This window comes from Hypomesus nipponensis, chromosome 6, assembly GCF_054491055.1.
Source record: "Hypomesus nipponensis isolate SF chromosome 6, ASM5449105v1, whole genome shotgun sequence".
Taxonomy (NCBI): Eukaryota; Metazoa; Chordata; class Actinopteri; order Osmeriformes; family Osmeridae; genus Hypomesus; species Hypomesus nipponensis.
The window spans coordinates 13,026,406-13,054,242 of NC_140366.1; the positions used below are offsets into that span (position 1 = coordinate 13,026,406).

The window sequence follows — 27,837 nt, forward strand, 5'->3', positions numbered from 1 at the left end:
AGAATGAGAGAGAGAGGAGAGAGAGAGAGAGAGAGAGAGAGAGAGAGAGAGAGAGAGAGCGGAAGATAGGGAAGGAAGGAGGGAGGGAGGAGTAGACCTGGTGTCTTTGAGTCCCGGTCCATCCAGCAGGACATGGGTGGGGCTGTCCTGCTGGATGTGTGTGTGTGTGTGTGTGTGTAAGAACCACAAATGTCCACCTCTCAGACCACAATGGCCCAGTCAGTGACACACTCTTCTCTGGGGACATGACCATTAGTCACAAGACTGCCCCAGAGTGACATCACTGCAGAGACCCAATGACACACCAGCGTCCTGGCCCTCGGCTTTGGGAGGGGAGGGGGGTGGGGGACGGGTGCAAACGCTCTACAGGAGGGCAACAAATGCTCCACAGTACTGGAGACACCACACCGTGTCACCAGCCCCCTCCGGGACTCAGGAGGGAACACGTCTGAATGCCTGAGCCCCATGTTTGTGTGAGGAAACACATACCACAGGCGTGATCCGTGCTCCCCGGCTCCTCGCAGCGGAGGAACACGAGCCCGGGGTGATAGGAACCAGATGAAGGAGCTGGGAGGAGGAGGAGGCCCCAGAAGCCTCTCAGAATGAGAGGGGGGCCCCCTTTGTATCCAGGGATCTCTCACTCGCTCTGTTATCCCTTCTCTCTCTCTCTCTCTCTCTCTCTCTCTCTCTCTCTCTCTCTCTCTCTCTCTCTCTCTACTCCCCCATGCAGCCCCCCTATATTGGGGAGGGAGGGAGCAGGTTCATTCCGGAGGGTCTTTATTGACAGGGAGGCCTGGCTTCACCCTTCTTTCACCCTGACACTTCCTGTCTCCCTCTTCTTCTCTCCCTGCCACCGTGCTCACGTTTCGCCAAATCCCATGGAGCCCCACACCCCATTGCAAGCGGTGTCCCATTTCTGCCCTCTCCCTCTCTGTCACCCACACGGCCCTTCCCTCACCCCTCCTCCTCCAGCTCTCCTTCTGACCCCCTTTTTCACGGCCTCTGCTCTATCCTTTCATTTCCCCCCGCCTCTATACTTTCATTGCTTCCCTTCTTTTTCCTTTTTATTTTTTACCAACATGCTACATCCCTCATTCTCTCTGCTCCCTAACTCAGCGGCTGTTAGGTGCAGCCATCTATCATGGGTAGACAGACTGGCCCTCTCTCTCTCTCTCTCTCTCTCTCTCTCTCTCTCTCTCTCTCTCTCTCTCTCTCTCTCTCTCTCTCTCTCTCTCTCTCTCTCTCTCTCTCTCTCTCTCTCTCTCTCTCTCTCTCTCTCTCTCTCTCTGTCTCTCTCTCTGTCTCTCTCTCTCTCTCTCTCCCTCCCCCCCCCCCCCCCCTTTATCGGCCTACCCATCACCACCTCACACTGGAGGACAATGGCCTCACAAGACATTACCCAGAACCCCCTGGGCCATGCCACCCATGCCCGTCCGGAGCTCTCCATACAGGAAGCAGGCACCGTTCCCATAATGCATGGCATGCGAGGCGTTGCAGGGAGGCGATGACAGAACACTGCTCGGAGTGCAGGACAGAATGGGAAGGGGCAAGCATGGAACTTCCTGTGGTTACGGTTGATTGGTTAGTGGACACGATACTGTTGGCGTGGAGAGAAAAGACTAGTTTTTATTGGCCAGAAAGGACAACAGAGGTGACATACTTTTGTTGAAGAATAACTAGGATAAGCCTTGGTTGGCCAACTGTCAACGTTTTATAAACCTTCTCTTTGAAGGGGTTTCCGAGGTAGATACCTGCGTTTGTTGGCTTGTTTTCAAAGTTCTGCTGATGTTGACGTCATGACAAAGGTGTCTGCAGATGGACGGTTGTTATAGCAACACGGTCATGTTGGAGGAACACAAGCGTAGCAGCAAGATAACTGTACTCACCAGAGGAAAGGTGTCCTGTCCCTCATGGAACAAGGCGGCGACCTTGTGTGTATGATGGTGTGTGTGTGTGCGCATAGATGTGTGAACATAGGCTGGAACATGTCCTGTCCAGTCTTTTGACTACCCTCTAGTGTGCTATCCACCCCCTCCAGTCATGGAGGATATCCCCGTGACCTCTGACCTCTACTGTGACCCCTGTCAGGGTCGTTTCCTTGCTCTTCCTGTCTGAGCTCTACTGGGCCACCCAACACATTGTCCAGCAGGAACGCTGAGTCCTGCCCGCTGCAGGTGGCTGGCTCGTAAACACACACGCACACACATGAAAGACTCAACACAACACACATAAACGTACATCTAAAAAGACACCCACCCACACACGTGGACATGTATACATATATAAGTTTCATCATCAGCATTCCCTCCACGACAAAGTGAGAACAGCTGGTCCAATTTCTACACCCACTCTGTTAATATACAAACCCCCAATCAGAGCACTGGATACCTCCTCACTGATTTGCTCTGCTGCTTACTGATTCACTGCTAGGTTTCTATTTCTCTGTGTGCCCCACAACAGTACCACACACTACTACTAGCCTCCACACTCTTAAGCTGAGGTGTGTGTGTGTGCACAGCATTAGTACCCAGGTCACTGCCTTCCTGGTCTCATGATTCATAAGTGGTCCAATGTAGTTCTATGAACTTATGACTGTTGAGGATTGAAGTAGAGAAGCATGCAGAGATTTAAACCAATTAAAGCAGCCACACAAAGACATGCACTGACAGCCTGGGGGACGGCGGCATTCACTACTCCTTGACTAAAGAGTGTGTCTGTGTGTGTCTGTGTGTGTGTGTGAGAGAGAGAGAGAGAGAGAGAGAGAGAGAGAGAGGTTAATTTATAGAGCGTGCAGCAGACCTCTTGCAGAAAGCTCCTCTACTACTCACCCCTTCTTATTAGCATTTGCCCTGGCTCGTCCACTGCATAGCAGCGGAGACAGGACAGGAGAGAGGGATGCAGAGAAAAGGAGAGTGAGTACATGAAAGAGAGAGAGACAGAGAGCAAGGAAGAAAGAGAAGGGATAGAGAGGAATGGACGGAGAGAGAATCGGAGGGAGATAGGATAATAGAAGGAGAGATGGAGAGAGACAGACATAAGAGGAAGATAGGAAGGTGGAGGGGCCAAGCATACATGCCTCCATTCAATTAGCATCTCATTAGGTTGCCATGGCAGCCAGGCTTAAAGCGGCGGTAAACTTTCCCATAGCACCAAGAGGGCCGTCATGCCATTACACACACACATACACACACACATACACACACACAGAGTGAAGGAGGCTGAGACAGATTTGGCATGGTTCTGCTGCTCCACCTCTACACACCTCAGCCAGCTTGTCTGACAGGAATGTGAAGCATGGACACTATGGACCTTGCTATGTGTGTGTGTGGTGTGTATGTGTGTGTGTCTGGGATGCCTTTAGCAGGCAGGGCAGGTCTATAGAGTGTGATGTCAGCTCTAGATTAATTCCTTCATTAACATAACATATGAATGTAACACAGCCGTAGAAAACCACTCCCAAAGTTGACAGTGAAAACCAGACGTGACCGTAACACTGCTCTGTCTGAACAACAGGAGGTCATCCCTGTTTACTCCTCACTGGATCACCAGCCCAGGAGACGGGGATAAGATTGAGGAGGGAGAGGAGGGAGAGGAGAGGAGGGAGAGGAGACGAGGGAGAGGAGAGGAGAGGAGAGGAGAGGAGAGGAGAGGAGAGGAGAGGAGAGGAGAGGAGAGGAGAGGAGGGAGAGGAGAGGAGAGGAGAGGAGAGGAGAGGAGAGGAGAGGAGGGAGAGGAGAGGAGACGAGGGAGAGGAGAGGAGAGGAGAGGAGAGGAGAGGAGAGGAGAGGAGAGGAGAGGAGAGGAGAGGAGGGAGAGGAGGGAGAGGAGGGAGAGGAGGGAGAGGAGGGAGAGGAGAGGAGAGGAGGGAGAGGAGACGAGGGAGAGGAGACGAGGGAGAGGAGAGGAGAGGAGAGGAGAGGAGAGGAGAGGAGAGGAGAGGAGAGGAGAGGAGAGGAGAGGAGAGGAGAGGAGAGGAGAGGAGGGAGAGGAGAGGAGGGAGGGAGAGGAGAGCAGGGAGAGGAGAGGAGGGAGAGGAGAGGAGAGGAGAGAGAGGAGAGAGGGAATGGGAGGTTGGCTTGCTGAATGACAGTGTCTCTGTGTTCAGACTGGAACATGTATTTGCGACTGGAATAGGCAAAATGTTTTGCAAACTTCATCAGCTTCTCAATCCAGTTATTTTCCATGTCCTCTCCTCAGCAATCTCTCCCTCTCTCTATCTCTCTCTCTCTCTCTCTCTCTCTCCTCGTGACTGTCTATCTTCAGAAGGGAAGTGGAAACACAAACAGGCTGAGTCTGCCCTGTGGTTTCTACTCTCTGGCTTTCTCTCCCATCGTCTGCTCCTCTCCTTTACCCGTTCCTTTCCCCTCCTTTTCCCTGCCAACCCTCATCCTATCCTCAAATCTCCGTCAGCCTCTGCTCTCTTAGAAATCTCTCTTCTACCCACTCTTCTTTCATTTTCTCACCCCTATCTACCACTCCTCTCATGTCCATCCCTCTCTCATTTCCTCTCCTCACCTCACCTCCTCTCTCAACTCCTCTCCACACCTCCTCTCACCTCTCCTTGTATCCTCTCACCTCTCCTCTCCTCGTGTCCTCGTTCCTCACTTCCTCTTTTCCCCCTGATCCTCGGGAGCCTGTCTTCCCCTTCTGACGTGTTTCACCACTGCCCCCTAGTGGTCAACACATACAACTGCCAATACAGTCGTTCCCTTCTCAAACACATTATTTAATGTTGTTTGTAAATGCCTGTCCTCACCTACCCTTCAGTGTGTGGAAATGGAGGTTTGACGATGATTGAGATAAGAATGTGTTAGATGGTGGGGATGTTGGTGGGAGTAGGGTATGTTTGATATGAACTTGTGTATTGTTTGTGGTGTGTTTGCAATGTGTTTGTGGTGTGTTTGCGATGTGTTTGTGAGATGTTGATGTTCTCCTGTGTTCTTCTTCCAGGATGTCTCTGCACAAGTCCAGCTCAGAGGACGGCTCTGGAGGTTAGTGTCATCTACACACAGCACACACACACACACACACATACACTGGCATACAGTCACGCATAAACATCACACACACAAAACAGTCACATTCATACCAATAAGACTCCACGGTACAAAGATTCAACAGACACACATTCCACATCCATGGCATTGCATGTGAACTGTTGGTGACCCAGGGACAAAGATAGACAGTTTAGTAGGAAACTAAGGCTGAAGATCAGCATTCCTTCCCACTGGCAAGTCTCTGTCTAATGTGTATTAGAAATTCACAAGTGTGTGATCAGGCTTACACACACAGACACACAGACACACACTGATTGGTCTTAAAGGCTGCCCATAGGATCCCACTGTGTTTCATTCTTTATCCTATGCCTTAACTCCACAGTCAGGGTTCTATGTAAACACCCACTCTCTCTCCTGACTCGCAGGTAAATGGGATAACAAGAAGAAGAACAAATCCTTCTGGCAGAACTTCCGGAAGTCTCAGAAGGGAGTCGTGAGGCAGATGTCGAAAGGTTCAGTACTGATTCCGTCACCCTTCTGTTTGTGTCTTCACCATCTCTATCGACCTCCCATATCCCCACAGAGGGAACTTTGAAATACTGAGACATGGAATCCTGCTCCTCCGCTTTGCTCTACTTGCCCCCCTCCTCACTCCGACCTTTACCCTTTGACCCTGGCAGGAGAGGACATTGGCTACGTGGCCAGTGAGATCACCATGAGTGATGAAGAGCGTATCCAGCTGATGATGATGGTGAAGGAGAAGATGATCACGGTGGAGGAGGCCCTGGCCAGGGTAGGAACCAGTCCTCTGTCCTGGGCCCAGCCTGCCTCCAGCACGCCCCACCCTCCTGCTCCACCTCTCATGGATGGAGCTCTTACTAAAACGACTCACACCTACTAACATGTACCTGGCACATACATGATAATCATGTACTATCCCCATTACACACGCGCACACACACACACGTTCAGCCCAAGCCTCTTGGCTCAGGCTCTTGTGGCAAACTGGGTTTTATTGGGGTTCATAGTTGGTGTGTGTGCGGTTGTGGATGTGTTCATGCTGCAGGACATACTGTAGATAGAAATGGTAGCTCAGTAGCTCCCCCTGCTGGTGTGGTGAGAGTGGTGCACTGGGGGTTTGTTGCCCGAGATGGTGACTGGTTTTTCATTCGTTTCGGTTTTTCATTATCGTAGGTTCCTCCTCCTTCCCTCTTTCTTTATATCCCTTTTCGTGCTCTGTTATCCTATTATTTCTTTCCTACCGTTCCTCCACTCCCTCTCCTCCACCTTCTGTCCTCCTGTGGGAGAGCATGTCTGACTGGTTTGCAGTTCTCTAGCACCAGGTTGCTCTCCACAAGGCAGACATTGATTCTCCTGCCCCCTGTTTCCAATTCTCTGGCCTACTATTGGGTATCAACCCTCTTTCTCTGTGATTGACACTCAAACAATCCAATCAGACTCCGCAATCAATGGGCAGCCTCTGTGGACAGTTTTGTTTGTGGACTGGTACTCGTGATGTGTTGGTGATGGCCATGTTTGTAGGCCTGTGTTTATGTCTGTTTTCGGAGTTCAATGTAAAACATGTTGTGTGTTTTACTCTGTGTGTTTGCAAATGTGCTCGATTACCCTGCGTGCACGTGTAATGAGAGTGGGCATTGAAGAGTGTTGTGTGAGTGTGTATGTCAATCTATGTGTGGACTGTGTGTGTGTGTGTGTGTGTGTGTGTGTGCGTGTTTGTGCGTGTGGAGGCAGCAACCTGGTCCCCAGTGTACCAGGAGGACGACCTCTGTCATAACTCTTGTTCTCCGTGCGTGTAGCTGAAGGAGTATGAGAGCCAGAGCAGACAGTCCAGCAGTGCTGATACTGCAGAGTGGACTGACGGATCCAGTCTCAATCTAAACCAGTCCTCAAACTGCAACGTAAGTACTTCACACATACCCACTCACACACACACACACACACACACACACACAAATACTTCTTAACCCTTGACCCCTCATCCCTTCTCCTTTGAGCTCTGACCTATGAGCCTCCACCCCTGACCCCCTTGTCCCCTCACCTCTGACCCCTCACCCCTGACTGTCTCAGTGACCTCAACGACTCCAACAGGAAGCTTCGCAGGAGAGCGGCCATCTTTGTTGTGTCTCTGTTGTAACCTTGAATGTGATGTGTTTTTTGTTTGTTCCAACTTGTCTTATCTTTGACTGGGTATGTGTGCAAGGGCAGGCCAGTGAATCACTCTGCCTGCTTTTTCCTTTGTGGTGCATTCAGCTCATATTGTTTTTGACCATGACGTGTCCTCATACAGACACCATGTTCTTGTCCAGCTCATATGGCAGTGATGATACTTACCTAATTAAACATCCTTAAGTAACATCAGCATCACTTTATCTTTTCCCTATTCCTGTCCAACTCCATCTCCATCTCTCTGTCTCTCTCTCTGTCTCTCTCTCTCTCTCTGTGTCTCTCTCCCCCCTTCTTCCCTTCCCCTCTCCATCCATCCTTCCTCCCCTCTCTCTCTCTTTCTCTTCCTCCTCTGTCTCCTTCTCCTTTTCTCCCTCCCTCTCTGTCGCTGTTCTTCTCAGCCAAACTAAGGCATGCCCTCCCCCAGCATGCCTGCATTCCTCTCCCTCTCTATCCCCAGAGCTGGGTCATAGCAATCAGCATGGGTGGGACCAGGGAAGATGAGACAGAGGCTCATGCCCAGGCTGAGGCACTCTTTCCTGGCTAAAAGAGGCGACCATCTGGGGTTGTCCCTGGTGGTCCACGTAGAGAAGGATCACGCTGCAGTGGTCACCCATTACTGCCACGCTTACTTCAACTGTCAGTCTAATCGGAGACACATTCTGTGGTGAGACAGGCCTCAGATCAACCCAGTTGACCGAAGTGACGATGCTGTGACTTGGCTCACACCAGACCATGGTCCTCTAACTGTTACATCACTCCAGGGTGTGCATGTGTGGGTTAGTGTGTGCTGGTGTGTGTTATTGTGTGTGTGTGTGTGTGTGTGTGCCTCTCAGGGAGCATACAGCATATGGAGGGTTAGGATGTTGGGAGGATGTTAAAAGTTGTTTTGGACCCGGCCCAGTGGTCCGTAGGGGGAGAGAGTCCTGTTCTGCTGTGTTGAGCCCAGAAGTGATGTATGCATCCATGGTTCCTGTGATGTGTGTGCGGGGGCTTAGGAATACACTGTGTGTGTGTGTGTGTGTTTGTGTGTGTGTGTGTTGATGCAGGTCAAGGGTTTTGGAACAGAACCAGGTCCAGATGGGCCTCCTGCTTCGTAATCTCTCAAAACTATGTGCATACACACACACATACACACACTCTCTTTGTTTATGCAGCAATGCCATTTAAATCCTAATATTTCAACATATCTACTTTATCTATCCACCCTTCCCCTGGTCCAGCCTTCATACTCCCCCTTCAGGATGTTAACATTCTGCACTTCCGATTCATTATATTAATTTTATATTTCCTCCCACAGTGGCATGATCTGTGGCAGCACACACTCACAAACACACATTCATGCACACACATATACACATAGGCCATTTGTGCACGCTAACAGAGCTTCCTCTCTGGACTGGGTTTCCGGGTGGTGGTAGTGATGGGTCTGGTATCACTGTGTGGTCTCTCCAGCCCCGGGTCTGGACCACAGTCTGGCTCTGAACGTTTGATGTGGATGAGTGGGCCGCCCCATGGCCTTGGCACACTGATGTGCTTGTTAACCCTCTGCGTGCCCCCACAGCCACCACAACTCGGCTTCCTGTCTGGGAGAGAGATAAATGGACTGAGAGAGAGAGAGAGAGAGAGAGAGAGAGAGAGAGAGAGAGAGAGAGAGAGAGAGAGAGAGAGAGAGAGAGAGGATAAAGGGATGACTGAAGGTGTATTGTTCAGAGGAACAGTTGGCTTGTCTTCGGGGGGCTGCTAGCACACGTCCACCAGAGGAAGAGAGGGAGGACAAAGATCCCTCACTCCCTCCCTCGTCCCTTGGACCTCTTCAGGAAATGTCTGAGGGCCCTGGGGGGAGGGGGAGGGGGGAGGGGGAGGGGGAGGGGGGATGTAAAGTTCCCCTCTTAGAAATGGAATTAGGTCCCCCCCTTTCCAGTGGTTAATGGTTGTGTGTGTATGTGTGTGTGTGTGTGTGTCCATATGTATGCACACGCCTCTCTGTGCTTCCTCTGTCTCACAATCCATCCTCTTTTTGGCTCGCTCACTTTTCCCCACCCTTCCGTCTCCCTCTCTGCCTCTCTCTCTCGTTCTCTCTCTCAGATCAGAGCCTACATTCCAGGGCTGGTCGTTACAGTGGTGGGGGCCAGAGTAGGGTCCGGGGGGGGGGCTGAAACGCTGGGATTGTTCTCCAGGCACAACATGCCTTTTCTCTGCTGCCCCACACACCACTGGCGTCCTGCTCCAACACATACACTCTCCGATCTCTCCCTTCTATAGAGCTGTGCTTACCTACTGGCTGCAAGAGAGTGCGTGCATCTTTGAGTGTGTGTGTGCCGCGTTACCAACTTTGTGAGGGACTGTTTGTGTGTGTCTGTGTGTGTGTGTGAGACTCGGAATACTTCTCGGTGGATATGCTGTTACCAGACTAGGCATCCAGTCTAACGAGGTGAGTAACATCACACGCAGCTGGTTAGCATGCTGAATTAGGTTCCACTGGGTTGCTGGGTGTCTGCAGAATGGAGGGACCTGTGTTTGTGTAGAGAGAGTTCTGTGTTTCTATGGAGATCTAGGTGTGTGGGATGTGGTCTGTAGATACTTCTCAGTTCAGGTTTGCTGTGATTTATCTGAGCAGTTCTGACTTGGTTTTCAGGAGAACTATACCATGTCATTATGCTCTGCACTGTACAGTATATCCAGCAAGACTAGAAACTGGAGCCGGAATGCTGTTTTCTTTGTATGTGCAGGCACGTGTGTGTGTGCGTTGGCCAGGGGTCATCTCCATGGCTGTGACCTATGTGACATGGTCCCTGGTTGGCTGCAGTTAGCAGCTATTCACAGTTGTTTGATTGGCAGTCACATGTCCCTAGAGGCTCAGGACCAGGGTTCCTGTCACCTCCTATCTCCTGACTCCTCTTTCCTGTCTCCTCTTTCCTGTTTCCTTTCTCCTGTTTCCTTTCTCCTGACTCCTCTCTCCTGTCTCTTCTCTCCTCTATTCTCTCCCGACTCCTTTCTTCTCTCCTGACCCATCTCTTCTCTCCTCTCTCCTGTCTCCTCTCTCCTGACTCCTCTCTTCTCTCATGACTCTTCTCTCATGACTCTTCTCTCCTGACTCTTCTCTCATGACTCTTCTCTCTTGACTCCTCTCTCATGACTCCTCTCTCCTGACTCCTCTCTTCTCTCATGAATCCTCTCTCCTGACTCCTCTCTTCTCTCCTGACTCCTCTCTCCTGACTCCTCTCTTCTCTCCTGACTCCTCTCTCCTGACTCCTCTCTTCTCTCATGACTCCTCTCTCCTGACTCTTCTCTCATGACTCCTCTCTCCTGACTCCTCTCTCATGACTCCTCTCTCCTGACTCTTCTCTCCTGACTCCTCTCTTCTCTCCTGACTCCTCTCTCCTGACTCCTCTCTTCTCTCATGACTCCTCTCTCCTGACTCCTCTCTCATGACTCCTCTCACCTGACTCTTCTCTCCTGACTCTTCTCTCCTGACTCCTCTCTTCTCTCCTGACTCTTCTCTCCTGACTCCTCTCTTCTCTCCTGACTCTTCTCTCCTGAGTCTTCTGTCTCTGCTGTCTCCCACTCAGAGCTGTTGTTAGTGTTAAGTGTCTCGAAGCCTCAATGCTCGGAGCCCTTGGGAGCCAGTGGGGACTGGAAGAGGGCTGTTCCAGCCAGATGTGTTTACTTGAAATGAGAGAGGCTGTGTGTACTGTGTGTGTGTGTGTGTGTGTATGAGAAAGTGGAGGGTTGTTCTTCTCTACAAGCTGAGAGGTCAGAAGTCAAATGAATGCCCTCCGGCCCTGGCCAGGTCCCGTTAACAGATGAACGGCGTGCAGAGCTCACACCCTAGAGACTGGTGAGGTGAGGGGGGCGGACGGAGAGTGATTTATGGGTAATCTGCAGCTCCCATGGCGCCACACACACAAGGGATTGGAGATAGGCTCTAGTCATACAGGTTCCCTCCTGGAGAACAGACAGAGTGTAGACCTAGCATCTGTGGTCTACTGTGGTCTACTGCTAATCTCAGAACATCACCCTTACTGTGCACACACACACACATTCTCTCTCGCAGACATACATCCACCACGGGGCTGCAGCACAGGGTTGTGTCAGGTGGAGAGTTAGGCAGAGCTGAAAGCTCCACCCTGCAGGACTGTACAGGCCAGGGATATTCACTTGATGACTGACTGGATGTATGTGTGCGTGGGTTGTGTGGGTGTGTATCTGTGCATGTGGACACTGTGTGTGTCCGAGAGTGTGTGTCTGTGTGTGTGAGTGTGATGCAGTCAGCCTTGGCCGTGGGGGCAGCTGCCTGTGACCAGCCCCAGCGTTGCCGTGGAGACCAGTGGAAAGAGAAACAAGTGTGGGTGGTGGACCCAGAGAGACTGTGGTGCTGCCAGGACCTCCTCTGGGCCAAACCCAGCACACAGCACATGAGCCCCCATACGCTGCCAGGGAGGGGAAGACGAGCTTCATGTTGGAGTGTGTGTGAGAGAGAGAGAGAGAGGGAGAGAGGGAGAGAGAGAGCGAGAGAGAGCGAGAGAGAGAGAGACAGGGGGAGAGACAGGGGGAGAGACGCTGATGATTCTGTCGGTGACTTATTTCTCTCTCTATTACTCTCTCCATTTCTCCCTTATTCTTGGTTTTTCTCCGTCTCTACTTCCACACTCTCTCTTTCGCGCACAATGGGCCTCTGTGTGCCCAAGCAGCATCCATCCTATGGGCCGGGTGGCTCCATTATCCAGTAAACATTCTGTCAACTCTTCAGCAGGCAGCATGTTCGAACTGCGAACCCATTTCTGGGTATTTGTTAGGTCATACTGTGTGGTTTATTGTATAAGCTACACCTCCCACACTGCGTCCTCAACCAATCCAAACCCTTCATGTTCTCATATCACTAACTGTGACCATCCATCTGAAACACCCACCATCATCCATTAACCCATGTCACTATGTCTATTCCAACTTAACCTTGTTCATATGTGTGTGTAGAATAACTGCGTCAACTGAGTCAACATATCTGTTGAGCTTTGTGAGTGATACTGTGAGTGACATTACTGTCTTCAGTCTTTCCTCCTGTCTTCTCTGCGATACACCTCTGGTCTCAATCTCTCTCTCTTTCTCTCTCTACCTCAGTCTCGTGAGCAGTCAGATGACGAGCAGTCGGAGGACTCGGTGAAGTTCAAGCGCCTCCACAAGTTGGTCAACTCCACACGCCGCGTCCGCAAGAAGCTCATCAAGGTGGACGAGGGAAAGAGGCACGGCTCTGAAGGTAGGGAGTGCGCTTGAATCCAACCTGTCAGGAGTGATTACATCACCCTCGACTTGAAGGGGAGAATGATCCAAATGGCCCTCGTCTCTACTCGTAGATTCCTTGAGTCTGGAGGCGTCGCCCACCTGTGAGGACAACACAGCCCTGTACACCGGGGTCCTGAAGAAGCCCTCGGGGCCCCAGGACGCCTCGCTGTCCTCCCTGGCCCAGGACCAGCTCTCCCTTGACGGGGACACCGACAGCCTGACCACCTCCCCCTCCTCCAGCAGCCTGGACACCTGGTCCGGGCACAAGCTGGTCAAGACTTTCAGCAAGTCCTCCAGCACCCACGGCCTGATCCGCCCCCCCCGGAGGGCCCCCGTGGCCTGTGGGGGTCTGGGGGGCGGCGGGGCCGTGGGGGCGGGGGGCAGCGGGTCCTCCTTCTCTGAGCTGGAGGGGTGCGCGCCAGAGGACGAGGGGAAGGTGTCCCGCTCCATGACAGAGGGAGAGATGCGCAAGGCCCTCAGCTCCCTCTCCCATGGGGTAAGTAGCAACGAGAGCCTCTACGCCTTCTACGGCCTCACTAAGCCCCGCCCTAAACCACACCCCCAGTCCCGCCTCCTGGTGTCCCTGGACGACGCCCAGGGAAGCCCCAAATCCTCCCGGCAACAGCACCACCAGCAGGGCAGCTGGACCCACAAGAAGCCAGACCCCAACTACGCCTACTCCACCAAGCACCTCCTCTACCAGCGTTCCCGTGGCAACGCCAAGACCCCGCCCCAGTCCTCCTCGCCCTCCCCGTCCCCCGCCCGCTGCGACCTCGCCAAGGCCAAAGGGGGCGGGTTTGGGGGCGGTGGGGTAGGCTGTGGGAGCTGGGCCTTCCCGTCTCGCCGTCTCCGTGGCCGCACGGCGGTCAGCGAGCTGAACATCACCTACGTGGTGGAGCGCAGCCTCTACGGCCATCTGAACTGGGCCCAGCTGGTCCGGCCCGTCACGCTCAGCCGCGCAGAGCGCCGCTGCCTATTGGAGGAGGACAGGGAGGCGGACAGGAAGTGGGCGGCTAGCGTGGACCGCTGTACCAAGCGCGTGCTGTTGCGCATCCAGCAGAAGTCTGTGAGTTGGTATGGCGGGGTGGAGAAAGCTCCCTCATCTGGTCAGGAGGACCTGGTTCACCTCAAGGCTGCAGAATAGCTCTATGAAGCAGATGCTTGATCAAATCCTTGTGCTCATGTTTGTACGTTTTCAATCCACTGTCGAGGAGTGTGACTGTGCCCTTGTCACAGGGCAAGTGTGTGGGCAAGTGTGAGAAAAGAAGAATGTTGCATAACTGGCCTTTAGACAACGTTAGCCCGGTTGGGCTCAGGGACTGAACAAGTCCACTGGGACAGAACTGAAGGAGGGGAAGAACCAGGGTTCTGACGGGTCACGGCACTCAGCCTCTGAAACGAGGGAGGGCTTTAAAGGGTGGAGATAGAGAGAGAGAGGAAGAAGAGAATACAGAAAGAGGAGAGAACAGCAGAGCAGTCAGTGGAGATATTTACTAATAGTAATAAGCATGATGCAGTCCTTTACAAAACAAGAATTCACTCATGAAATAGTTCAGTATGAATTAGTTACAAAAGGTACAGTAGAAATAACTATTCTGCAGCCCTGAGGAAGCCTGAGTCAACACTGCCTTGTACCCCTCACATCAGTACACAACCTCATCCATAAACATTTTTGTCCATCTGTTTTTTGATGGTTACTTTGGTCCGTGTGCCTCCATACTCAAGTCATATTTACAGATGTCACGGATGTTGCTTTTTTTTCGAAGTTCTTTCCTTTTTTCTTCTCTTTTTTTTTTGCACCTGTTCTGTGGAAGACCTGTGCATTGCCATTCCATTGAACATCACTGTAGAACTCATCTCCAGCCTACCTTTTGGATGCCTCTTCAGTCGTTCTCCAAACGGCAGCTTTCCTTGGAAGCTCCGTGTGACACGGTTGTTTGGGGCTTGCAGCCAGAGTTCTATTAGTCTAATAGTACCCTGTTACTGTAAATAAGTACTGTTCCCAGCGTGACCCAATCACAGGAAGAATCTGAGGCCACAGTTCCTGGAACCTTCTAGATCATTAGAGATGCCCTATTAAGATTAGATTAAATTAGGGGCTGCTCTTTAGCGCTGTGTGTATGCATAGATGTGTGTGTGTATGCGCGTGTTCACTTCCGTGTGTGTGTGGTGGCTGGAGGTCAAAGGCGGGTCATTGATAAGATGATCCACCTCTCGTCTACTCGGGACCCTTATCTTCCATCTCGTGACTTGGCTCACCTTATCTCAGTTCTCTCCCCTTGGAAATCATGTTTGCTGGAGAAATCAGATAAGGAATCCCAGCTGCCATGACCCTGTCAAAGACACACTGCGCACTGAAGAAGCCCCCCTCCCGGATGGCTCTACAACCTCTAAACATATTAATGTTCCTTAAGATTTAGCTCTCTGCCACGCTCTGTAAAACAGGCTCTGTTGATGCACCCACAAAATGTGTGCGTTTCCATCCTAAATAACCAACTAATAGCCGACCACCAGAGTGTTATACTTGGGCTGGGCGTAGTGTGTGCGTGTGTGTGCGTGTGTTTACTACCCTCATAAAGATACTTATGTTGGGCTCCAGCTTGACCACATCAAACCTAATGATCTCACATGATTTCTTTTACATGATAATAAAGTCCCCATGGCTTTAGAGATTTAAATGAACATAACCCAACCATGCCACTACAATAACTGCATCTCTCCAGGGACAAGTTAACCACCCAAGCCTTTCTTTAACGATGACTTCACACTAACTTGCTATAAGAGGCTTCCATCTACATTTTTCATGTGACATCATATTTATTTCCTGTAGACCCTTATGAGATCATACCATTACATAGTTATTTCACTGGCAGACTGACACCAATCACCCAGCAGCTCCATACATAATCCATACATGTAGTCTGACTGCTGCCAGGGATTGTGGTGCTAAGCATGAATCATCTGTTATCTGACTCCTACTGAGCAAGAATGTGCAAAAGATGGCACTTGAAATCAGACTGATTTTCTCTGTTCTCTCTCTCCTTTCCTCTTTCGTTCTTGACCTGTCTGTCTTTCTCTCTCCGCTCTCAGAGGACGTGCAGTTTCGGAGGGTTCGACCTGTCGAACCGCTCCCTCCACGTTGTTAGCACCGGGTCAGAGGCTAATGTAAGGACGCTATCAGTACCGGATGGTTTGTTGTGGGTCAGTGCTGTGGGGACTAACTGACTTCCCAATGAACTCAATCAATCTCTTTGTCCCCCCCCCCCCCATCTCTTGCTCTCAATCCCTCTCCTTGCCTCTCACTCTCTCTCACTCTGTCCCTCTACACCCTGCCTCTCTCCCATTTCACTAACGCTCTCACTCACTCTCTCACTCGTATCACCTCCCTCTCTCTCTCTCTCTCTCTCTCTCTCTCTCTCTCTCTCTCTCTCTCTCTCTCTCCTCTCTCTCTCTCTCTCTCTCTCTCCCTCTCCCTCTCCTCTCTCTCTCTCTCTCTCTCTCTCTCTCTCTCTCTCTCTCTCTCTCTCTCTCTCTCTCTCTCTCTCTCTCGCTCTCGCTCTCGCTCTCGCTCTCCCCCCTCAGACTAAGGACCAGGAGGCAATCTATCGTGAGGTGGTCAAGTCTCCCAACACCTCTCGTATTTCTCTGGGGAAGAAGGTCAAGTCTGTCAAGGAGACCATGAGGAAACGCATGTCCAAGAAGTACAGCAGCCCCCTGTCTGAGCAGGTACACACACACACACACACACAAAAGATGTTGGTTTCTGTTCTCAGTCTGGCCCTGTATGTGTGAGTGTGTTTGTGTTGGTTACGGAATAAACATCCAACTGCACAGAGAAAAAGAGCGAGCAAGACACACACACACACCTCAGACACAGCTGTCCCCCCTCTCAATGTCGGTCCCTCCAGGGCTGACGGGGTGTGTGTGTGTGTGTGTCCGTGTTGAAGTCACTGAGATCATGCAGTGAAGCGTATTATTGTGTGTGTATTACAGTAACTTGGCTCAAAAACATCAGCATTCACAAACACACTAGTGGATTCACGGTCTAATTCACATGGGCCCTTTTCCTTCGGCCCAGAGGCTGGATCCTTGGCCTCTGCAGCCTCTAGGTGTGTCCTGATCTCCAGACCCACCCATCTACACACACTCCCACTGGGACAAACAGCTCTCACAATGGCAGCCTCAATACACTCAATGATGGGAGAAGTCAGGATTATGTTGCTTTGAACAATTTTGGCAGCCACAGCCACTGGCTTGTCTTTAGGACACAGTGCCCCCTGGTGGTGGAGTAAAGTAGTGTAGCCAGTCCACGAGGGGGTGGATGAACGATCACAGTGAATCATGGAGTGTATGTGAATTATACTAACCTCCTGTTATGGTTTCTCGCCCTCCTCCCTCATTTCTTCCACCCTTTTGTCTCATCTGTCCTCACTTTCGCTCCCTCTCACTTTCTTATCTATCCACCTATCTATCTTCCCACGCTCTCTTCCATCTATCTCTCTCCCTTAATGTTCTCCCCGTCTCCACTGTCTGTGCACCCCTCTCCCCTTTCTTTCCCTCCTCCCCTACATCTATCTTTCTCCTGCCACCCTCCTCTGTCTGTCCCTGACGTCTTCCTCGTCTCCAGTCCAGCCCTGACGGGGCCCCCGGCTCCCCCCAGTCCCCCCAGCCAGACACAGACTCCCTGGAGAAGCCCAAGCTGAAGGCCGGAGGGTCTGTGGAGAGTCTCCGTAGCTCCCTGAGTGGACAGAGCTCCATGAGTAAGTGTATGCGTGTGGACGTGACTGTGCCTGCACTTATTCACCATCGGGCTCATGCCTACCTGTAACTCTATAAAAAAGTCAATTCACAGTTTTACTGAGGGGGTCAGATGAAAAGCACTGTCTGATGTTTGACCACAAGAGGGCGCTGTCATTGCATTTTATTCCAATCTCCACACTGCCTTGGATAACAATTTGTCATTCCAATGAACTTCACACAGTATATACTGTGAATCCTCTGTAACATGACATCATATGCAGTGTCACCTGTTGACCGCATGTGGTCATGAAGTGGCCAGCCCAGTCATGGTGTGGTCATGGTTGTTCCAGGTGGTCAAACGGTGAGCACCACAGACTCGTCGGCCAGTAACAGGGAGAGTGTCAAGTCTGAGGACGGGGATGACGAGGAGCCTCCGTACAGAGGGCCGTTCTGTGGCCGAGCCAGGGTCCACACAGACTTCACCCCCAGCCCCTACGACTCAGACTCACTCAAACTGAAGGTACAAACCAGCACTTCTACACACGTTTTCACACGGGTACACGTGCTAATATCCCTGTGAGAGTCTCACTGAAACGGAAGATAACACACGCAAACAAGATAACACCACGGAAACTCATCTTATCTTGAACACACATCCGTGAGAGACATTTGTCAGCTTGTGGTGTTTTTTTTTTTTTTGCATTTGACTTTAATATTTTTATTTATTTATTGAATTGCTGACTGAGACATCTTTACCAACTCTCTCTCACTCTTTCTGTTTCTCTCTGGTCTCTCTCTCTCTCTGGTCTTTCTCTCTCTCTCTCTCTGGTTGCCCAGAGAGGGGATGTGATCGACATCATCAGCAAGCCTCCCATGGGTACCTGGATGGGCCTGCTGAACAACAAGGTGGGCACCTTCAAGTTCATCTACGTGGACGTGCTGAGCGAGGAAGAAGAGAAGCCCAAGAGAGCGGTGAGGAGGAGGAGGAAGGGCCGCCCTCCCAAACCCAGCTCTGTCGAGGAGTTGCTGGAACGCATAAACCTCAAGGTGAACACACACACGCATGCCCACACAGACGTACATACACACACGTGTATATGTACTGTACGTGTGAATAATGTTTTTCTACATGCATGAGCACTCCCAGAGTACAGACAGCAAAGAACATACACAAATACCTCACTCCCACATATACATATCACACCGTAACCAACCCTTCAATTAAGCTAAATCTCCAGAACACACCCCAGCTGGCTAGCCTAGCTGCCCCAAGGAGAGAGACTCATAGGTGGGCTGTGTCGGTGGCCAGCCCATCCAATTGGAGCTCTGTGATTAGAGACCAGGCAACTGAATGTCTAAATCCTGTACTTCTCTCAAGGACATGACAGTTTCAGCCATATCGTTAAATGGTCGGGAGGGTTTGGTCAAATACGTTATTACAGCCCTCAGGGCCTTCTTGGGAGAGCTATCTGTCCATGTGTGTCTGGAAACCCTTGACATGTCACTCAGCACATACGTAGTTCGCACCTGACAAACATCCACCACATGTAGCAGGCAGGTAGACTAAACACTATTTCCCAGAACCACCCATTACAAATCGCTAACTGTATAAGAGTATTTTTACCCTCAGGGGTTTTGGCTTGCCTGGCCTGTCCCATGTCAAGCTACTACTGATGAATCAATATTCTGTGTCTTTTTTCAGATTTTTCTGTTTTTACTTGAAATGCATTTTTTACTTGTGTAAACATGTGGACATGTGGAAATGTGGAGTTTTAGCCCACATAGATGCTAAAATAGCTGCTGTTGGTGTCTGTGGTCACCTCTGCAGTCTCCCTTTCCTTAGTCAATAGGGATCTCAGCACCAACTCTATTATCTCAGACTGAAAAATACACAATTTCCCAGCATGCTGATTAACAGTTTGCGTTGGTGACTCCATGTCTGTGTGTTATGCCTCTCACAAGTGGGGGTCCACCACAAGTTCAAAAAGCACCCAACCACCATCTATCATTTAGGTGGCAGCCAAGTGTGATTGGGTGACATGATAATGTTAGTTGTGACCAGTCAGAGACACATTAGATCAGCATCGTAGACTGGAGGTTGCTATGGGATAGATGTCCCGCGACATGATGACTAGCTGTATGTGTGGGTGTGTAGCCTGGTCTCATGTGGTTGAGACGTGGAGCAGGGAGTGTCCCCACCCTCATCCCTGTCTTCACCCTTCCTCAATGTGGTGTCGCTGTAGCAACAAGAAACGATCAGCCTTGTCTGAGCTTCAGGTGCTCATCAACAGTGGTTCATATTGACTCCATTCATTACAAATGTGTAGGATCTTCTTGAGAGTTACTGGCTGGTCCCAGGTCAGGTCTATTTCTCTATAGCTTATAGTATGTCAGAGTCAGGTTTCAGGTAGAAAAAACTGACCTTGAATCAGCCTAAAGAACCCCCAAAGGAACCCTCTGCTGTCCCATTTGAACAGAAGCTATGTAGGAGTCAGGACTTGATAGTCAGCCTGTAACACGAGAGCCCCCTTCCTGATGGCGAGCCTGTCCCCTCCAGGAGCACATGCCCACCTTCCTGTTCAACGGCTACGAGGACCTGGACACCTTCAAGCTGCTGGAGGAGGAGGACCTGGACGAGCTGAACATCCGGGACCCCCAGCACCGCGCCGTGCTGATGACCGCCGTGGAGCTGCTGCAGGAGTATGACAGTGAGCACAGACCCATGAGGAAGCCCGGCGGGGTGTCGTAGTCTCGATCCTGGGCGACGTATCCGTGTCATGTGACTTTGCGAGTACCGTCTCAGTGTTTCATGGTTACTTTGGTGCATGTGTGTGTGTGTTTGTGTTTTCAGGCAGCAGTGATCCGGAGCGAAGCGGACTGTCAGGTTCCCAGGAGAAACTGCTGTCTGAGGGCCACAGCCTAGTCGGCGACTCCCCCCGTGATTCAGGATGCTACGAGAGCAATGAGAACCTGGAAAATGGTAATGATAGCCTAGCCTAGCCCTAGCCTAGTGCTAACGGGACTTGCCTGGCTGTAGCTTAGCCTACCCTAGCGCTACGGTGACTGCCAGTCTTCCCTCTCTCCTGGCCTCGTCCTGCACCTCCTCTGCCATGCTTCAGCACTCTAACCACCTTCCCCATCAACGCTCCTCCAGACGATCGCCAGCCAATCAAACTCCTCCTCTCTGTGTCATCTGCATATCTCCGCCCCTTAACTCCACCCACCTCTCCCTTGCTTCCTACTGTACTAGAGGGACAATATATGTCTCTTTCTTTTTCTCTCGTTTCTGTCTCTTTACCTATCTCTCTCACTCACACAAACATACTCACTTTCCTTTCTTTTTTTCTGCCCTTTCACTCCGCTCTCTTCGTCTCCAGGCCTTCTCTTTCATCACTTCCGAGGCCCTATCCTAAGGGAGTGCATTCTCGTCCCCAGGCTGCAAGGCCTAGTCCACCCCTCGGTCACGACGCCTTATAAGGCCCAAAGGGACAACCACACACTAACTCACGGAGCTCTCCCTCTGAAACCTAGCCCCTTTAGTATCCAGCCTCGCCAGGCTCTCATTGGACCCAGGGACCCCCCTCCTCCCCCTCCTGCTCCTCTTACGCTCCAAGAGCTGCTCCTGATTCAGGAGGGGGAGACAGAGCACTGTTCAGTCAGAGAGTTCTTCTGTTGAAAGGTGTTATAAAGCGATATGAGTCTCTGGGACATTAGGACATGGCTAGGCTATTTGTTACTAATTGGAATGGTTCCAAATGCGGTGGGGAGAAATGCATGAGTGGAGAAAACGTTGATGCTGTTCATGTGATCATGTTCTGATTCTTCCATTGCCAGGGCATTCTTTGTCCATGCCATTTCAGGTTGTTCAAATTGTAACCTTTATCATATTTATTTTCATAGTGACCATGTTGCACAAATGATCGTACGTGCCTAAACAGCTTTGAGAAGAAAAATCTTGGTTTAAATATTTGAACTGTAATGGATACAATAGCATTACATGCTATCGTTTTATTTAGATATTTGTTTGATTTGAAGCTACTTGTGTATATTTGAGACAACTCCCCCAAGGCTGTGCTTTATTCCTCTACAGTTGGGCCATCTTTCTGTGTCATAATTCATAAACCATAGCTGTCATAACTTCTCTTGTCATAACTTTCTCAGTGAGTGTCAGTCAAATGACTGATTCCCACTTGTTTAATGTGCGTGTGTGTGTGTGTGTGTCCGAGTGTGTGTCTGTGTGTGTTTGTCTGTGTGTCTCATACTGTTAAAAACGTGCAATCTATCTGCCTCGGTAGAGATGTGAGTTGTGGAATAAACAGCTTCAGTAACAGAACATCTTCGGCTTGCTTTGTTTCTTCCATATCTATCTTTCTTTTCCTGTGTGTCTCTTTTCTTCATCCTGGTTAACACTCCTCACCAGCAGCATAACATTCAGCATCTTTGATCAGTTTCTATTTCTGTTCTCTGTGGTGTAGGCACACTGTAGGCCCTCATCTCCTTCTGATCCAGTGTCCCAGTCACACACTTCCTGCTTCATGATGTGCAGTCTTCACAACTAGTACATGTCCGTTCCTCTCATTCCAGTACTGAACGATTGTATTTGTGCTGTCTAGGTAGTGCACCACACCATAGATTCAACAGTTTCTTTATGGAAATGGATTATATTGATGGGGTCATTTGTTTTGTTGAGTGATGATCACTTCCATCAGGATGTAAATGATATCAAAGAGGAGCCATCCAGACGGAGGCTCCTCGTGTCTCTGTTTAATGAAAAGCATCCCATATTTCACTCAGTGCCAATTCTAATGATAGACAGTGAAAGGACTGTTTCCAAGAGATTCTTTCTTCCATGTTCAATATTTGATTTTATTTGTGCCCCCTGAGACTTCATCACCAACTTGTTTTTAATCATTCAAGTCTGGATGGCAGTCGTGAGCTTTATTAAAAAACTGAAATATTATCACGGCAAACATCAATAGGCAGTGAATTAGAAACACCGACCACAATCCTGTGCTCTTAATGAAAGCTCTCCCAAGAAATAAGAAAAGTGATAACTCGGCACACTTCAAAGCCCAAAGTAGATGATGTCACCAGGCTGTTCATAGAGTGTAGCCCACCACAGAGCTGAGCCCAGCCCATACGTTACTGTGTGTTTCCATCTGTGTGGGTATAAGCTGAGCGAGATGGTGGGCCTGCGTAAGACTGTCTTTGTCTTTAGAGACACTCTGTATAGGTAACTGCAATCTGAAGTCTTGTTATTTTGTAGACTGATCCCAGATGACATGCAGGATGACGTGCAGGACCACTATGTGCTCATGGCCCCCTTTCTCCCCTTCTCTCTCTGTTTGGAGTCTATACAGTCCATGAGTCCAATTCAAATTCCAATTGGGGGGAAACAAAACTCAGTTTTAGTCCAATAATAATAGTCCAATCTAATATCACCACAAACAGTCCAATACCCCTGTCAACATTACTTCCACCAAGAGTCTGATATCGCCACCAACAGGTTTAGAAGTGCTTCCTCTGACTCTAGAATCAAGCAGGGGGGTGTGTCCTTTGTTTCAGGCAAGAGCAGGAAGACGTCTCGCTCTAGCCGGTCGTCAGGAGGACTACAGTCCCCAGACTACCCCACCCTGCCCATGACCCAGTCCACCGAGGCCCTGCAGCAGAACAAGAGGGAGCGCAAGTTCCCCAAGGGCTTCTTCCACAAGCCCAACCTGCGAGGCTTCAATCTTCTGGGGCTGAGGAAGAGCCACCGCCGGACCCCCATCCCGGCCAGCCGCAGCTGTGAGGAGCTGGATGGACCCCCACAGACTTCCGGACCGCAGGCCTGGAAACGCTCTCACTCCCTGGGGGACCTCCACTGGGAACAGGGCTTTGACCAGAAGAAGGACCACAGTCCGGAGCTTAAGCCTGACAAGGGGGTAGTGAAGTCGGTGAGCGGCAGCCCAGTGAAGCCTCCTCTGGGTCCTCCGGCCCAAAGTGGAGGTCCTGCGGTTAGCCCAAAAAGGTTTGCCGACCGCCCGACCGTGCCCTCCCAACTGCCCCTCTGGCCCCCCTGCCCCGCTAGCCCTGCCCCCCATGCTCCAGAGCCCCTCTCAAGCCCCAGCCCTTCTGAGGCCTCCCCGGGCGGGGAGAGAAGCCTCCGGACCCACGCTAAGAAGCCCCCTGTGCCCCCACCCGTACCCATGAAGAAATCCAAGGAGCGCCTCGCTAACGGCCTCCGCCACCCACCCCTCTCCACACCCGCCTCCCCTTCTCCTACCCACTCCCTCCCCAGCTCCCACCCCCCTAGCCCAGTCATCGGCAGCCCCAGTGGCCCCTCCCTCCCAACAAAGAACCCTTCCAGCAGCACTCCTGCCAGCCCCTCTGCCAGTTCCACAGCTTCAACAGAAGACCAAGACTCTGCCCCCGCCGTGCCCCCTCCCTGGCTGTCCCACTTGCCCGCTGGCAAGGTTGCCGTGGCCAGGAAGGCATCCCACACCAAAATGGCGGTGGACCTGTCCACCGTCCTGGAGCAGAGGCTGGAGGCTGAGGGCATCGACCTGACCGAGGAGCCCTACTCCGACAAGGTCAGTCACCACCGCCTTGTCGACGAGGTGCACACATGTAGGAACTTTCCGTATTAGAGGTGTAAGAAACACTCCTAAGCTGTGTTTTGTCTCTTCTGTAACCTCTGCGTTTTGCGTTTGAGTTCTAATGTGCCCTACTTGACTCGGTCATAACAGTATTCTGTGCCAACAATAGCATTGGCTTGCTTCAATATTAAAAAGAAGTAAAGCTATGTGTGTGTGTGTGAGACTCTATATGAGGGTAAGCCTCTTGTGGGTAGATAGTCATTGCAGTGTGGTGCAGTCTGTTAAGTTTACAAGCCTGGGCCTAGACCCTCTGATACCCCTTTAAAAATGAAACCCCACACTGCCAGGTTAACCACACACACACATTCTCTCTCTTGCATACACACACACAGGCACATGCTCTGATGGCTGGTGCAGAGGTTAGACATATGTAATGGAGACCACAGACAGAATTGGCTCTGAGTTGAACTGTGTTCTAAAGGGAGTCTGCTACACCAGTAGGGGTGCTGTAACTAGAGAAAATGTAGATCAAAATTTGAACACACATTTTATTTCAAATAGAATAGCACTTTGTTAGGCCAGAGTCCTATTTTCCCTGGCTGCAGGAAAGGGAAAAGTCAAACAGGACACCTGGATATCCAGTCCATTTTTTTGCATTCTATCCTGCAGCCCTTCTCTCCTCCTCACCTCTCATCCTTTCCTTCAGCTGCCATTCCCTTTTCATCTCAGGGCCTCCATGTTACCTCCTCACCTCCAGCCCTCCTCCTCCCTCCAGCCTCCAGCCTAGTCTGGTTTAGCTGGCCAGGGCTGGCCGGCTCCTGGCCATAGTTCTAGGTGTCTGGAGTTGTTTTTCTGCATGCAAGCACTTAATCTAATTCTGACAGATTACTCATGTGATCTCTATCCTGCTGCTCCCAATCCATCTTCTCTCTCTCCCTCTCTCTTTCTCTCTTTCTCTCTTTGTCCCTTTTTTCCTTGAACAAGACACAACAGTCTAGTTGTTGTCTGTTATTGGATGTCGCCTCATTTCGAAGCCTATGGTTGTTAAGAGTTTGGGCTTGTTATTCCACATTACGAGTCTGCTTCATTTGCCTATAAACATCAGAATCTGGGCCTCTCATTCCTCATCATGTCCAAACAGCCACATAAAGGCAGAAGCCTCCCCCGCCTGCTCGGTTTCTGACCGCTACCAAACATGCGGTTCTTGTTGTGAGTAAAGTTGACAGTCAGCGCCCCGAGAGTTTATATACAGTTCAGTGTTTAGGTTTCTGACTTGCCAGTCTCTACAAGCTAGCTGACACTTTCTAGAAGCGGAGAGAGAAAAGTGAAGTGGAGATTCTGATATGGGTTTCTCCCAGTCTGATGAAAGCTAAGACAATCCTCTGATTGTTGTTGAATGTCTGTACAGTAATCTTTCACTGCACAGCAATATTGATATACTCCAGACCACGGTTGCCATGGGTTTCAAAGTTTGGAAAAGCTGCCAGTCGGAGTTCACATCTGCACTAAACTGAAACTCATCCAAACACATGATAGCAATTTAGACGACACATACTGCACTTCCTGTGTGTGTGTGTAAGTGGATGAGTGCATCATTTGAATGTGTCCCTCACGCTTCACTGACCCTCACCGTTCCTCCCTCCAGCATGGGCGTTGTGGGATCCCCCAGCCGCTGGTTCAGCGCTACTCAGAGGACCTGGATCAGCCGGTGAAGGAGGTGGCCTCCAGCCTGGACCTGGTCCGGGTCAAGCAGCTCCGCAAGCAGCACCGCATGGCCGTGAGTCTCCTCCACATCCCTTAGCCATGACCACGGAAGCAGACTGACCCTTACCCTGAAACTGACTGTTCTAAACGTCTGTTCTCCCTGACGCTTTGTTCTTTTCCAGATACCCTTCGGTGGGTTGACCGAGATGTGTCGGAAGCCCCTGTCCCCAGGTCACGTCAGCACCGTCTCTGATTGGCTGGTGTCCATCGGCCTGCCTATGTACGCCACGCCCCTGATGGAGGCAGGGTATGACACCCTGGGGAGCGTGTCGTCCATGACAGAGAGCAGCGTGTTGGAGGCGGGCGTGCGGGACGAGAGGCACGCCCGCAGGCTGGTGAGCGAGGCCCAGCTGGTGACAGCACACAGAGGCCCACAGTCGTAAGGGCTCGGCTCCACCCCCAGGGCAGTTGTACCACAAGCCGTCGGACGGCTGGAGAGAGCACAGTGGTCCACTGTGAACGAACACAAAACCAAATCCTAATCCTTATAGTGCGAGTGACCACAGCACGGCTTGCATGTCTCATAGAGATGTCTGATTGGATGAGGGGACAGCCATTACGCTTGAGATTAAAGAGAACAATTTGTCTCTTGTTGCGCCCTCTCTTTATCTTTCTGGACTGTTCCCGCTCGTTTACTGGCGTTCACCTTGGGATCTCGCCGACTGCCAAGAACAGATATCAGATGCCTTTGAAAACGGACTCTGAATGTGTCTGCAGGGTTGGGTCTGGTTTCCATGACAACCGTGTGGTCCAAAAGAACACATCCTTGAGAGCTGCCGTTAAGGAAAATAGCACACTCTTGTCTTTTTAAAGTTGGATTTTTTATAATGACTGTTTATCAATGCTTTCCCTGTGTTGCTTCATGTCCATCTTTGATGTCAGTAAGCATTGGAGAACAGTGTGAGGATGAAGTTGGGCCAAAGTAATTTTGTTTTAATCTGCGAATGTCACTGTTAATCCCAGGCATAACATGCCACAGCTAAAGCATTCTTTAATCAGCTTGGGGCATTAATCAATTAAATGTACAAGTAACACACAAAACGGGCAAACAAGGCTGTCAAAGGAGATTTGAAACAATAATTCCTAAATCTCTCTCATATTATCAATATAATATACAGTATAATTTATTCTAATTTCAAAAAGTGATCTTATACTTTCAGATGTGTATCTGTTTGAGATTATATTTTAGATTTCGAATCATATCTTGGGCGCGCAAATATGTTAGTTCTGTCTGTCAAGGTTCAATTTGCACATTAAAATCCCCTTTTCTTTTTGGGTTGTTGCAGATAATATGTCTCTGGGTGTATCCAAGCTCATTTTACATTGCCTTACCTGTGTAATGTAGGAATGAACAGATGAATATGTTACCATGTCCCATTAGCCCCTTAGTTCATGCCATGCTGGGAGGGAGGGAGGGAGGGAGGGAGGGAGGGAGGGAGGGAGGGAGGGAGGGAGGGAGGGAGGGAGGGAGGGAGGGAGGGAGGGAGGGAGGGAGGGAGGGAGGGAGGGAGGGAGGGAGGGAGGGAGGGAGGGAGGGAGGGAGGGAGGGAGGGAGGGATACAGCTGTTTGACAGAGGCGAAGATCACATCTGGAGTGTCATGTCTTATCTCGTAACAGGAAGTGGGCGGGTGTCGGGGAGGGGATGGCAGATCTAGAAGGGAGAGTTTTGGAGCTTCAACCTCATTGGTGGTTTATTTATGACATTGGGGTCACCCAGGTTACTGTCGATTTCATAGATCATTGGTTTATCTGCCATTCTGGGAGGGAGACTCCAAACATCAAACGTAATTTGCTCCCAGCTATGGAATTTCAAAATAAAGGTTTGACAGAGTGGCATAAACTAGAGGGTGCTGTTGCCGTGGTGACTTGGTAGTTGGAATGCCTTTTCTGTTCATACAAAGGCTCTGGGTCATTAGCTGGAAACTTTGAGCATAAAGGCCCGACATTGAATATGTATTTTGTAAAGATTAGAACAATTACTGTCACTGTAAATGCACTTTAGAAAGTAAATCCAGATGTTTTTAAACTAAATTAGGTAAAGTCCACAAATGGATATTTGTTTTCAGGTTATGTAAAGGTTTTGAATGGATGATACTGGTATTTAGCTATCTTTTTATTGAGTTCCCAATGCCAAGTCAATGTACAAATGTAATTAATTGATCATGAATTAACTGTTCAAATTACTGACTTCCAAAATTTTTGCAGTCGTACAAAAAACAAAATCTTAATTACATATATGAAATGCTTAACAAAAGTTGCACATTCTGTATATGTAATTGGTATTTAAATA

General features: G+C 50.4%; 1 protein-coding gene across 4 annotated transcripts in view; it reads left to right on the top strand.

Annotated features, from left to right (window-relative positions):
* The window catches only part of sash1a (SAM and SH3 domain containing 1a), a 144,574-nt gene extending 117,622 nt beyond the window's left edge, over positions 1-26,952 (top strand). For 3 of the 4 annotated variants that reach the window (XM_084700115.1, XM_084700118.1, XM_084700117.1), the window contains exons 5-20: positions 4,951-4,991; positions 5,423-5,509; positions 5,678-5,790; positions 6,815-6,916; positions 12,303-12,438; positions 12,536-12,960; positions 15,555-15,629; positions 16,047-16,190; positions 17,092-17,224; positions 17,555-17,724; positions 18,042-18,251; positions 19,762-19,912; positions 20,056-20,184; positions 22,770-23,776; positions 25,428-25,559; positions 25,669-26,952. In XM_084700115.1, the coding sequence (XP_084556241.1) occupies positions 4,951-4,991; positions 5,423-5,509; positions 5,678-5,790; positions 6,815-6,916; positions 12,303-12,438; positions 12,536-12,960; positions 15,555-15,629; positions 16,047-16,190; positions 17,092-17,224; positions 17,555-17,724; positions 18,042-18,251; positions 19,762-19,912; positions 20,056-20,184; positions 22,770-23,776; positions 25,428-25,559; positions 25,669-25,929 (3,316 nt within the window). In that variant the 3' untranslated portion in view covers positions 25,930-26,952. The remainder of the gene's footprint in view (positions 1-4,950; positions 4,992-5,422; positions 5,510-5,677; positions 5,791-6,814; positions 6,917-12,302; positions 12,439-12,535; positions 12,961-15,554; positions 15,630-16,046; positions 16,191-17,091; positions 17,225-17,554; positions 17,725-18,041; positions 18,252-19,761; positions 19,913-20,055; positions 20,185-22,769; positions 23,777-25,427; positions 25,560-25,668) is intronic. The other variant, XM_084700116.1, reaches the window with a different exon arrangement.
* Positions 26,953-27,837: the final 885 nt, after the last annotated feature.